At 27.0% G+C, this 13602-nt stretch overlaps 1 protein-coding gene across 1 annotated transcript; it reads left to right on the top strand.

The window, feature by feature from the left end:
• Positions 1-836: 836 nt before the first annotated feature.
• On the top strand, positions 837-7452 carry LOC113855610 (beta-glucosidase 13-like). Its single transcript, XM_027487240.1, has 13 exons — positions 837-953; positions 1140-1209; positions 3735-3793; positions 4038-4113; positions 4183-4260; positions 4819-4906; positions 5178-5433; positions 5830-5945; positions 6070-6284; positions 6401-6432; positions 6741-6843; positions 6919-7015; positions 7269-7452. Exons 4-13 carry the CDS (start codon positions 4053-4055, stop codon positions 7450-7452), a joined length of 1230 nt encoding a protein of 409 aa, XP_027343041.1. The 5' UTR covers positions 837-953; positions 1140-1209; positions 3735-3793; positions 4038-4052.
• The last annotated feature ends 6150 nt before the right edge of the window (positions 7453-13602 follow it).

Below are 13602 nucleotides of genomic sequence, written 5' to 3' on the forward strand. Positions count from 1 at the left end.
GCGCACATGGAACGAGTAAGCTTTTATATATTAAAAATGTTTTAACTTTATTGAGACATTACAATGTATTTCTTTTTATCTTGTAAATTAAATAAAAATAGAGTAAAATATACTTCTCTCTCCTGAAATATAAATTAACACTGTCTTCACTTTTTATTATAAAATATATTATTTAGTTCATTTCACTTTATCTTGTTAAAAATATCTTTTAATATATATATATATATATATCCTTTATTTATATATCCTAATTTTTTAAATATTTTCGTGTTCTCTTTTTTTTCTTTAAATGTGATAAAATTGCAAGTCGTTTATATTTTGTATATTTTCATCAAAAATAATTTTTTATTATTTAGTATCAAGACAAACATTTAGAATTCTCATAAAAATGATAAATGTATATCATTTCACGAAAAACACATTGAGCTCGTTAAATTTTGACACATAAATTAAATATAAAATTTATTATAAAGATTATTTTAGTGAAAAAAAGTGTCAAAGAGATATTTAAAGAGTTTTTTTAAAGGAATAAAAATAAATAATTAATAATAATAAAATTTTATTAGAAAAAAAAATATTTATTATATTCTCACTTTTTCTTATTCGTTTTGTTATATAACGTATACAAATCAGATGGAGTGAAATATTGGAGCACACTTTCTCTCTTCTCACTCTGCTTTTCACCGTATGACTTAGTGTTTGTACATTATGTCTCTCTTACATCAAATGGAATGATTATGAGGAAGTAGAAGGAGTTTGACTTTAAGAAACCAGCCATGGAAATTAAAACTTCAGCCACTTTCATTCTCTATCTTACATCTTTGCTCATTATTTTGGTTTTGAATTCTGTGGCATCTATTGAAGAAGGTTTTGCTGAGGATCACACAGCCTCTCTTACACGAAGCAGCTTTCCAGAGGATTTCATTTTTGCTACATCATCCTCTGCATATCAGGTTTCAATTAATTACAAGCTTCTTGCACTTGAGTTGTGCTATGTATATGCATAAATATAATAAAAAATTGAGCCTTATTCTGATTCAAAATTTAAACTGTTAAATGGAAGATCATAAATTACTTTTATCTTGGGATTTTGGAATAAAGCATTGGGCTTATTCTAATACACAACAATCGATTTATAGTACGAAGGTGCAGTGAATGAAGGAGGCAGAGGGCCAAGTATTTGGGACGCTTACACTCAGAAATACCCGAGTAAGCCATCTATCTCTTCCACTTGGGAATATTTTGCCCAATGGCTAGCTTTGTAATTAGGTTATCTATTATTATTATTATTAAAATAAAAATTGTTTCACTTATCATAAAATGTAAAATATAATAATTTATGATTGTGTGAAAATGAAACTAAAGTGAAACTAAAAAATGAAAGTAAAGTGCTAGATCATATGGAGAAAAGGCAAAAGAAAGAGGAAATATACAAATATTATAACATCCAATACACCTAGATCTAGGCAAAAACTATTATAGGCTTTTTTACAGTAATATTTCATTTAATCTGTAGTTAACTTCAATCTTAATTAATCAGTACGATACACATGCTGAAACCATTAGCAAAATTGTGAATATGAAAACCTCTGTTAATTTGAAACTTAGCAAATAAAAACTAATTACACGATGGTTCCAGCATTGCTTACCAAATTAAAACGATTTTTAATGGCAATGGTTAATTTTTTGGTCTCCTCTTGAGAATCGAATGCAGAACTCAACATATGCCAATAGATTGAAAGTAAAAAAAGAAAAAGAACAGAAAAATATTTAACAGCAGAAATAATTTTAAACAGAGTCTCATTAAGAAATTTAAAAAATAACCTTTAAAAAAATGGTGATATAGTCTTCATTCATGAATATAAATTACTTAGTACGTAACAAATATTTCATTTTTATATTATTTTAAAATTCAGTTTTTTTAATATGTACCTTAGGACATGTTAAAAAGAATTAAAAATACTATTTTATATAGTTTAAATTGTTATAAAAAAATGTCTTTAAGATACCATATTTTTTCACTTTCAATAATAAAAAAAAAGTTTTTAACATGTGTAGTTGAACACATGTAAAAAAATCAATTAAAATTATATGTATGTGGAAAAGAGTTTGATTCTTACTTTGTGTAAAAAAGATCGAATTCATTGGATGAGATTTTCTTTGTTAATTTTTTTAAAATTTTGGAGATTAAAGTAATTACTTAAACTTTCGTTGTTATATTGTATTATTTTTTGTATAATCTATTTTTACATTTATAAAATCACCTTAATTGTTTCAAAAAAATTTAGAATTTACCTTTAAAGGTCTCATATTTTAAATTTATTGGTTATTGATATTTAAAATATAATTTAAGTAAACTCTATATTGGTTATTGATATTTAGTTTTTTAAATAATTTAACACACTAAAATTAGTTTTTTAAATAAATTATATTTTAAAATTATTTAATTTTATTAAATCATAATCATTATAAAATATAAAAATTTATTATTTAATTATTTTATGTATATATAGTTAAAATAAAATATCAGTGGATGGAATACTAAACTAGTTAAGATACTTTTTACTATTTATTTAAATTTATTCGAAATTATAAAATTACATAAATAAAATACAAATTTTTAAATGAGTTACTAAACTAGTTAAATTTTCGGTTGTAAAATTTTTAAATATTTTTATCATTTTATAAAATTTATGTAGAATTTAGCACTTATTTAATTAGTTCAGTTACTATTAATAAAATGTATTTAAATTTTACTAAAAAGTTAAAAAAAAATACTAGCATGATTATGTTGAAGCATATATATTGTTAAGTTTCTTGCAATACATATATTAACAGTGGCAAGAAACGATGAAAGAAAAAGCTAATGATTTGGATACACTCTACACAATTATAGAGCTTGCAGCAGCTCTGATTATATTGGGACAAGAGAAGGAAAATGAACTGGGAAATGAAAATATCCACACGTATTATTATGTTTTTATAAAATTTAACAATTTTTAAACTTGATTAAATAAATGTAAGTACTTGTAATACTTATAAATTTGAGAGGTATTTTGTCCCCATTTCAAGTTAATAGGCTTTTAAGTTAATAGTCTGTGATTCCTTAGAATTTTTCATAATATTTGTTATGGGTTACGATTAATTGTGATTTTTATTTTATTAAACAAAAGTTAATATTGTGATCCATTTGATGATGCTTAAGTTCATTAATAATGTGATCAATTATTTATAGGTTTTGAACTTTAATACTGATCTATGTAGAATAAAGTGTAGGCCTAACCTCTAGGTCCATGATGGGAAGTACTAGGATTAATAAATACGACTCTTTGCCGTCACAGAAACGCATTCCACTGCTCTCTAGGTTTGCCACATTGAGAATCTATGATTAGAAAAGCGTGATTAGATAAAGGAAGATCTTAACTTTTCACTCACGAAAGAATTCGCAATTAGTATTCTAAATTCATATAATTAGATTCAACTCAATTTATTCCTACATGTGATTCCTCTAGCATGTTAAAGATAAGAGAGATTTAACATTTTTTTTAACTAAATTATTAACTCTATTATTTATTAATTTAAAATTAATGATTAAGATAGTTCCATGTGTAAGAGAGTATATCAAACTCTATCAATTACAAAGATTACCTTAAATTTTAGAATAAATGTACCCTTGAACATTTTGGGTGCAAGTATCATGATCATGTAATTTTGTTTTTCTTCCCAATGAGCAGATAAAATAAAGGATCAGAGCAACGGGCAAATTGCTGTCGATTCATACCACCGTTTCAAGGTATATGGTTCCATTCTTCCAGACGTAAATATTTTTTTAGGGTTTGATTAACCTTAGCTTTTAAGATTAAATTTTAAGCATTTAAAATGAGTAAATTTTTATTTTAAAAATTAATTATTTCATTATAAGTGGTTCTTTAAAATAGAAAACGCACATTAATCTTCTCTCTTCTGTTTGAGTTATAATTTTAAGCAACGCGGTTGGATGTTACAACTGAAAATCCTTTTTGTTTTGTTTTGTTAAGGAGGATGTGCAGATAATGAAGGACATAGGGTTTGACGCTTATAGATTCTCCATCTCATGGTCTAGGCTACTGCCAGGTGAGGGAAAAACATTATCAACAATCACAAATAAATTGTAAGGAATTATAATTTGTAATTTTGTATCAGGTGGAAACTTATCTAGTGGAATAAACACTCAAGCCATCCTATATTACAACAACCTTATCAATGAACTTATATCCAAAGGTTTGAATTTGATATCCTGGTTTTTTTTTTTCTTCTTCGTCTGACTATATATATATATAGAGAGAGTTTAGATAAATTTCTAGATAAATATTTACAGGAAAAATAAATAAAACTTCTCTTATTTGTAAAGAATTAACTTTTACATTTCAATTTTTTTAGAAATTAGATGAGAAAACTTCTAGAAAAGTAAAACAAAATAATTTTCTTTAATTTATTTTATAGGATATCCTTAATTTTCTAGCTTAATTTTAATCATGTGGTTAATTTGAATAGGCAAATATTAATGTGTACGGAATTTATTTTTGACATGGGTTTAATTGGCCATACTTTCTTAAAGAATGTTACTAAAATGTAGATACTTTCTTTTTCTTCTAAAATGTAAGATTTTGTTTCAGTATTGTACACTACTCTGAAACTTGTTTTGAAATTGGGAAGTACCTATATTCTCTTTAATCAATTAAAAATCAAATCAACATATGAATAAAAATTCATATGATTTTATGGTGTTTGGACTCTTTGTTTCTCCCGAAAAGAAAAATACTTGTGTTGTTTCAACAGGTTTGAAGCCTTTTGTCACTCTTGTTCATTACGATCATCCCCAGAGCTTAGTAGATGCATATGGTGGCTTTTTGAGTCACAAAATAGTGTAAGTGATTCCTGCGACGACATTAATCATCGAAACAATTAGTCCTCCATTTCATAAAGAGTAATCTTATTTTTACGTATTAATTTTATACATTATTTTCAACACAATAAAGAGATAAAAAGAAAAAAAAATCATGTAATAAGATGCATAACGTAACAAAGAGATACAAAAAAAGTAAGTATATAAAAAATTATAAAAAGTTATTGTACGAATAATATTTCTGTTTTTCAAAACAAAAACAAATGATCGTTTGACATTGATATATTATCAGGAAGGATTTTGCAGACTATGCAGAGGTGTGTTTCAAGGCATTTGGGGATAGAGTAAAGTATTGGATCACAATAAATGGCCCATCCATTTTCTCTCTACAAGGTTATGCAAATGGGAAATTTGCTCCAGGAAGATGTTCAAAATGGTTGTCATTCAATTGTACAGGTGGTGATTCTGCTACTGAGCCCTACCTTGTCTCCCACCATCAACTTCTTGCCCATGCTGCTGCTGTCAAAGTTTATAGGGAAAAGTACCAGGTTAATTACTACTAATTAGTTAAATTGTGCATGTTTTTATCAACTTATTACACACATAAAAAAAAAAAATTGAAAATCTTTCCGATTATTCTGATAACAAACCTTCGTGAAAACCAAATATACATCAATCCAATTCCAAACACATATATTAGTAGAAAAATGAATACTTTTACTTAAACTTATTCTTGTTAGTATAGTCTTTGTATTTAGAAATTAAACATTGATAAAAAGATATTATCTGTCTATATTAATAATATACATCACGCTAAATTACTAATAATATGGTAAATAGGACATTTTCTATTTTATAGTGTTATTCTCATCCTAGAGTGGATACAATTTTAATTTTCATGCTCTTTAACTATCGCTCATTCTAATTTGGGTAATTCCTTCCAGAATACACAAAAGGGACAAATTGGATTAGTTCAGGCCATTGATTGGGTTATACCATTGTCCCAATCCCTGGCAGACATTGATGCAACATCTAGAGCCAATGTTTTCAAAATGGATTGGTAACTAATAAAACCCAAAATAACTCGCTTTTTTTGGTTGAAAGAAAATATGGATGCAATATAATGTTCTTAGCATCATTATTTATTTAGTTTTAAGTATAAATTTCACTGTTTTATTTCCAAGGACTATGGAACCACTAAACTCGGGTTCTTACCCTATCGAAATGGTTGACTCCGTGGGAGAAAGACTGCCAAAGTTTTCTAAAGAGGAATCAGATATGGTGAAAAATTCTTTTGATTTTATTGGCATCAATTATTACTCTACGTCCTATGCAACTGATGCTGAATGCCCAAATGAAAGGAAATCCTATGAAACAGACTTTTGTGCTGAGCTCACATGTAAGCCATCATGAAATTGAAATTCTGGCTTCTAATAATGTGCTTTCTTTTTACCTCTTTTAACCTTGTTGATATTAATCAATGGCTTATATTTTCATATATAAATGATGTATCAGATGAACGAGATGGGGTTCCCATTGGTCCTAAGGTAAGAACAAAAAATTAATGTGCACGAAATTCTACAACTCAGTACAATCAACAGATTTATTGAGAATGGATTTTTCTCTATGCTCACAATTTTTAATAAGATTTGATCACATATTTTTGTCAATGAAGATAAAGATAAATACAAAATTTTGACATGATACGGTGATGTGAAATTTTGACACTAGAGATCCATTTCTGAATTTCTTACCATGGGTTTTTTTCTCGATGGTGTCTACACTTGTAACTATAGAGACTAGAAAATTTCATCCATTAATTTATCAAAGCACGACTTACATAGATACTTCGCAGACTGCCTCAGACTGGATATACATCTATCCACAAGGAATTGAACAAGTGTTGCTCTACATCAAGAACAAATTCAACAATCCGGTCATATACATAACAGAGAATGGTATTTCAAATTTATATAATTTTTCCTCATTTACTATGATGTGGTAAATTGGTCTGTTCATTATATAATTTGTAGGTTACGACGATTTTAACGATGGAAAAGGATCACTCAGAGACCAAGAGAGAATAGAGTGCCATATTCAGCATCTTTCTTATGTTCGTAGGGCTATGTTGTAAGTATATGTGTCAGTTCTATTACAATTCTATCAGACAATAATTGATATATGTGGCATTTTATATTTTACTTATTTTAACTACATTTTCTTATATACGTTTTTAAAAGCACAAACTCTAAAATCAGAAAAAAACTTTTTGTTGTTTCATGTTGATCCTCTCAAAACATTTTCCTATATATAATTCATCTAATCAAGGCAGAGGTTTACTAATCTCATACTGGTTTTAACATGTGAGCTTTGAATTTGGTAGGAATGGAGTTGATGTGAGAGGATACTTTGCATGGTCACTTTTGGACAATTTCGAATGGTCAGATGGTTACAGTGTTCGATTTGGGATTGTTTACGTTAATTTTACAGATGGATTGAAGAGATATCCAAAAGATTCAGCTAAATGGTTTAAGAGGTTTCTCCATCAAGAATTTGAGTCCCAATGAACATGTTGATCAATGGAAACGGCAGTTTGTGATTAGCATTTAAATAAGTGTCCCTTCGTTTTAAATGTAAAGAAAAAACATTATAAATGAACTGAACACTTCAGTGTGCCACGTTTTCTTTTAGATTTGCAAAGTCGCAAGGGCAAAAGAAAATGTGAAGTGTCTAAAGTGTTGTATCAATATCTATCTCTCAGTGTATTTGTCTACGTATGTGTTAGTAGAAAATAAATTACTGCATGTTTTCAACTCATAAAGTAATTCAGCTTTTCAAAGGTAGCATAACACCTTCGAGTATTTAAATCTACTTTATCTAAGTTTGAAAAAAAAAATTGTATAGACCATGTGTATCTTTTACTAGAAACAATTTTGTCCAAGCCAAGTAAAACTATTAAGGGCTACAAAGTCCTCCATTTGAGTACTTAATACATTTGTATTTACTAGAACTCAAACTCAAAACTATAAGTTAAGCTTAATGTTTCAAGTTTATAACTCAAATTATATAAGGACTATATAAATTATTAATATTTTATTGATTAAATGATGAGATAACAAAGATTTTAAGTTAAAAAAGATTAAAAAAATTACAAAGATAAATAGCTAGAATTTGCAATTTGAGATTCTAATACCTATATATCGATGTTCTAACACTCATCCATAAAAGCACACTACAAAAAAATCACTTTTATGGCAGTTAAATTTTATGATTAACGGCGGTTTTAACTGCATTTAAGTATTTGTCTGGTAGTTATAAAATCGATGTTGAAATTGGCTACACAAAGCTAAATTTGTGGTTGTTTTGAATTGCCGCTAAATTTTTAACTTTGCGGCAGTTATTTAGTGGTAGTTTTGAACTGCCACTAAAATTTGAAATTACTGGGCGCAGTTGTGCTCTACTTTTGGCGTTGCAATGCTTTGCTTTTTGCTTCCACACTTTTTTTTGTTCTTATTTTCTACGTAGTTCTTTCTTTTGCTATTTGGTTCACGTTCCATTTATTTTTTAATATCACAATATATATATATATTATATAATTTATAGTGTAGAGTCGTTAGAGAAGAGTCATTTTTGGAGGAAGTGAAAAAGATAGTAAAAGATTATCGAGGTTGTCACAGTTAGAGAAGACACTTTGACAGTGGTGATGGTGGTAGCAGTGGCAGTGGCAGAAAGAATGGTGGAACTCAATAAGGTCAAATTAGAGATGAATGGTAGCTTTGAGTGGGTGATAGATAACAGGGGAGAGTGATATTTCTTATACTCTATTATCTTAAACTGATGTTAAATCTTGCAATTTTTTGCAGCGATTATGCAAAATTATCGCTAAATCCCGTATTTTTTGTGGCGGTTATGTAAAATCGGCACTAGATCTCGCATGTTTACGGCGGTTATGTAAAATTACCGCTAAATCCTGCATTTTTTGTGAAGGTTACTAAAATTGACGTTAAATGTTATTTTTAAAATGTTTTAGTGGCCATTATCGCTAACTGCAACTAATGAACCTACTATAAGTGGCGCATTTCTTGTAGTGACAACATAATGTTGAAAGCATCTGGTTGTTCCAACACTCCATAAAGTCCTTCCAACACTAGCAGATAGAAAGTTCCAATAAACTTTTGACTCATGAGCATTTCAACACGTAGTTTTAGGCATTGAAACACTTAAGAGTTTGAGCTACTGTCGCAACAGTACAGCGAAGAACATTTTCAAACATGTCAAAGGAGTCGCCACCAAAGTTTATTTTAAGAAAACATTGGAATTTTTTTTAAAATAATATGATCTTTGAAACAAAAAATGAGTTCGGGAGTTATTTACGTGTGGGGAAGGTATTAGCACCCCACAACGTCCGTTTAAAACGATTACCTAAAATTAATTGTGCAAATTTATTTAAATTTTAAAAAATATTTATTTAATCCCTAAACATGAATTATTTTTATTTTAGAAGAAGAAATATTATTAATTGAAATATTATTTTGAATATTATTTTTGTCTTGACGGGTCTGGTTCCCGCTCCTACGTATCCCCGGGTGCAATAGGAACTTAAAGTCACGTAGTTCTATCTAAAAAGTATGAAATTAATTGATTAAAATTATATTTAGTAAAAGAAAATTTATTTTAAAATTAAAATTATTTTGTAAAATCATAATATTTAGAATACAAGATAACGCAGTTATACATGTACCCTAGGAGAAACAATACAGAAAGTGAAGGAAGATCACATAACTATATTGCAAATCATTAAAAATATTTTATTCATAAATCAAGTATTTGAATTTGAATTTTGATTATAATTAATGTTGAAAGAGAATTTAAGATATCGTAAGCTATACATAAATCTCTTATAATTTATTGAATAATCGAAGGCAATGTAAATTATACATCGATGTTAAAAAAATTTGTATAAAAAAGAAATGTTTAACTATTCAATTTATCTAAAAAGAAGTATGACTTAAGAAATTTTGAAACATGAAATTAATCCTATTTGATGGAAGGAGTAAATATATTTGAATTGTTAAAAAAATAAAATATTTAAATAAAAGATTTAAACTTAGTTGGATAAATTTATGTTGTATAAAACCCAAGGTAACGTTGATACACATAAGTTTTAATAATTCATAATGCGTAAAGGTAGAGTCGCTACATATTAGCATTATAAATTATTGTGTTAATAAAAATTCTATTTAAATTGATTGATTAGTAAAATAGCAATTATAAGGAATATATTTGATTGATTATTAAGATAATTAAATTTTAGTAGCATATGATAAATTAATATTGCTTAAAACTTCAGTAACGTAGGTACACATAAACACTATCAATTTATAACATACGACGGTAGAGAAGTTACACGCTAATATTATAAATTAATGCAAACATGTATTATTATTTACTTATTAACTTGAGAACATTATTCATTTATCACCAAATATTATACAATACAATGAATAATAATAATGTCAAATAAAAGATTAAAATGCAAAAATGATAAATAGTAAAATAAATAAATAAAGTAATACATATATATATATATATATACTAATATTAAGTCAATTACAATCATTATTTATTATTATTCTAGTTAAGATTACTTAAAAAAAAACAACAAATGAGGTAAACAATAAAATATTACATTTGATATAAGATGAATGAATATGAGCAAAATGAAATGTGATTTTGAAACTTGGGGCATTGTGCATTGCGGTGGTGTTAGATGAATAAAGGGAAAAGCTGCAACTTCCTGTTGCCGGTTCATTATTTTTTTTATTTTTTTGGGAGAATAGTTCTATTCCGACTAACACTAGTTGAAGTTATATTGCTGTTCTATAAATTTGGTTCCGTTTTTTATGTTTTCTAAGTAAACCTGATGGTAGGAAAGACTAAACAATTGTTGTTATTATTTAAAGCACAAATGTTTCATCCAAAAAAAAAAAAAAGTAACGTATAAAAACATTTGATGTGATTTGATATCAAGATTGCATGGCGCATGGGCGCATGGGCTATTGTATGAGTAGGTGAGGTGAAATAATGTCGACATCGAGCCTCACGCTTGCTTTATCTTTTTTCATTTTTTTTTACGTATGTTATAAATTTTTTTTAAGTAAATAAACGAACAAAGTAAAGAAACAAGTGTATAACTACATTAAATATCTCTCTTCACTTCGCTTTTCGCATCCACACACAGAACAATTAAACTTTGCAGCGACAGATAGATGAGTCTTATGCTAAGAGAAGGTAAACTTGGTCCAGCAACACGAGATAGCAAAATGGCAGAAATGACGTTTCTCTTCTTCTCTGATTTCTTCTTCTATTTCAAATCTTACGCTTCTAAAATTTTTTGCTCCTTCTCCGAAAACTAGTTGTCGCCTCCTTGCTCTTCCTCCGAAAAGCTCTTCTCCGAAAAATCCTTAAATCCTTAACAGAGATTTGTTGCCTCTCCTCTGAAAATGTTTGAAAATTTTATCTTTTCTTGCTAAAATTTTTTTGGCTTTCTTTCTCCCCCTTCTTAAAAAACCCCCGCCTGGATTTTTTACTTCTCATTTTATACTGGTACGTTTAGGGTTTTTGCAAAATGCCAAAAGTTCTAAGTATTTTCATATTCATGCTTAAGACTGGTTTTTGATACTGGGTATGAGCCTGCATAGCATAAGACTTTCACTTCTGGAACCAAACTCTTTTTCTCAAAAAAATTTTTTGTAAAACAATTTTATTATTATTTTTTTAAAATTTTGGAGGCAATATGGAGAAGGAAAAAATCGGTATTCACAGCTACCAACCTTGCATATGCATTCCAACACCTAATATTAGATGTTGTAACACTGAAATTATCCTAAAAAGTTGTTTGAAGACTTATAAGCATTCTAATACCTATTACAGTGTCTCAATGCGTAAAAAGATTACAAACTCTTTAAATAGATGTCTTGGGGGCAATTTTTTAATATAGATTCATTTTTTCAGTTTCTAATTTTTTTATTTTAAACTAAGGAAGTGTCTTTCTCTCTTCTTTTTTTTTATTCTAGTGGTATGAAAGATTTCTTTGTGTCTTTCCAAATTATCGATAGAACTTTATTATATTATTTATTTTGTTTTTCTATTTTCTATAAATATATGTGGCTAATTTTTTTTAGAATAAGATAGCATGAACTTTTGTTTGTCTTTCTTATATTAACAATAAAATTATAGTATTTTTTACTTCTCGTGCAATTTGATTGTATTACAATGAGTTTAATGCTTTTCTAGTTTAGCCAACCAGGATTGTTGTATAACTTGATTTAATAATTAACAAATTAGCTTTTAAGTCTAAATTGAGTAATTCAACGATAATTATAATGCATGTTTTGATTTTATTTACCTAAGACATTAGGGAATTTTGGTTAATTCATAGGGAGTCTCCAATCAACACATTGAAATTCATTCTAAATCAATGAACTCAACCTTCAACTTGAGCATAAAATAGATATGACAACTTTTTGCATAAGAGAAATAAATAAAAAGGGATTCTAATCCTAATCAATTTTGTTATGTGAATTTTGTACATGTTTATGTGTTTGTCAATTTTTTCATAAAACAAAAAAGTATTTTACTAGAAGTTCATTTAGTTTTCTACATATCATGACCTTTTTCTTTATGGTTAGTTTAAATAAAGATTTAAGAAAGAATTATAGGTATTTTGACTTATATATCATAGAAACAATATAATCATATATCTTTAAAACAATGGATACACTTGTTATTGCTATTTACTTTTATAAATAGACAACTTAGAATTTGAGCATCCCTTAACTTAGTACTTAGAAGAAATTTATTACTATAGTATCTTACCAAATATTTCCTATCTCTAAGAATAGATGGATTGAAGATGAAATGAAAAAAGATATTCATTAATTAGTTAAGCATACTTCTTTATAGTACAATATTCGTTAATTAGTTAAACATACTTCTTTATAGTACAACTAGGATAATGACAAAACAATGACCGCATAAAAAAATATATAGAAAAGGGTTGCAATCAGTTTAAGAAAAACTGATGTCATACAGTTATTACTAAAGTTTATAAAAAAAAGATTAGAAAAATATTCTAAAAATATAATCTTCGGAACCATATTTAAATTTGGAAGTTGTTTATGCACAAAGAAGGTATTAGCACCTTATGACATCTGTTAAACAAAACGGTTACCTTTAATTAATTGAAAAAAATTATTTTAATTTTAAAAATATTTATTTCTGTTTTAAAGAAAATATTTCATATTTTATTTATTTATTTAGTATTATTGCTTGATTCTTAAGTTTTTATAATTTAAAGGAAGACATAATTTATAAAATATTATCTTTTTATATTTTTGTTATAAAGAAACATAATTTTAGAAAAAGGGTATTTTTATTTTTATTTTAAATTTAAAGTAAAGGAATAAACTATGTACAAGAAATATTATTTGTTTAATAAGAGAAATGAATTTAAAAAATTATTTTGAGATTTTTTAATTTTTAATTAAATTAAAAAGGTAATAGTTTGATTTTTATTTTTGGAAAAAAAATTGAAAATATTTTTATGATTTTTTAAATTCAAAATTAGATGAAAGAAAATAAAAAAAAAGATATTCTTAATGTTTTTAGAACTTTAAAATAATTAAAAATATTTTGGACTTGACGGGTCAAGTTTC

This window comes from Abrus precatorius, unplaced genomic scaffold (genome assembly GCF_003935025.1).
Source record: "Abrus precatorius isolate BTA unplaced genomic scaffold, Abrus_2018 Scaffold11, whole genome shotgun sequence".
In the NCBI taxonomy this organism is placed as follows: Eukaryota; Viridiplantae; Streptophyta; class Magnoliopsida; order Fabales; family Fabaceae; genus Abrus; species Abrus precatorius.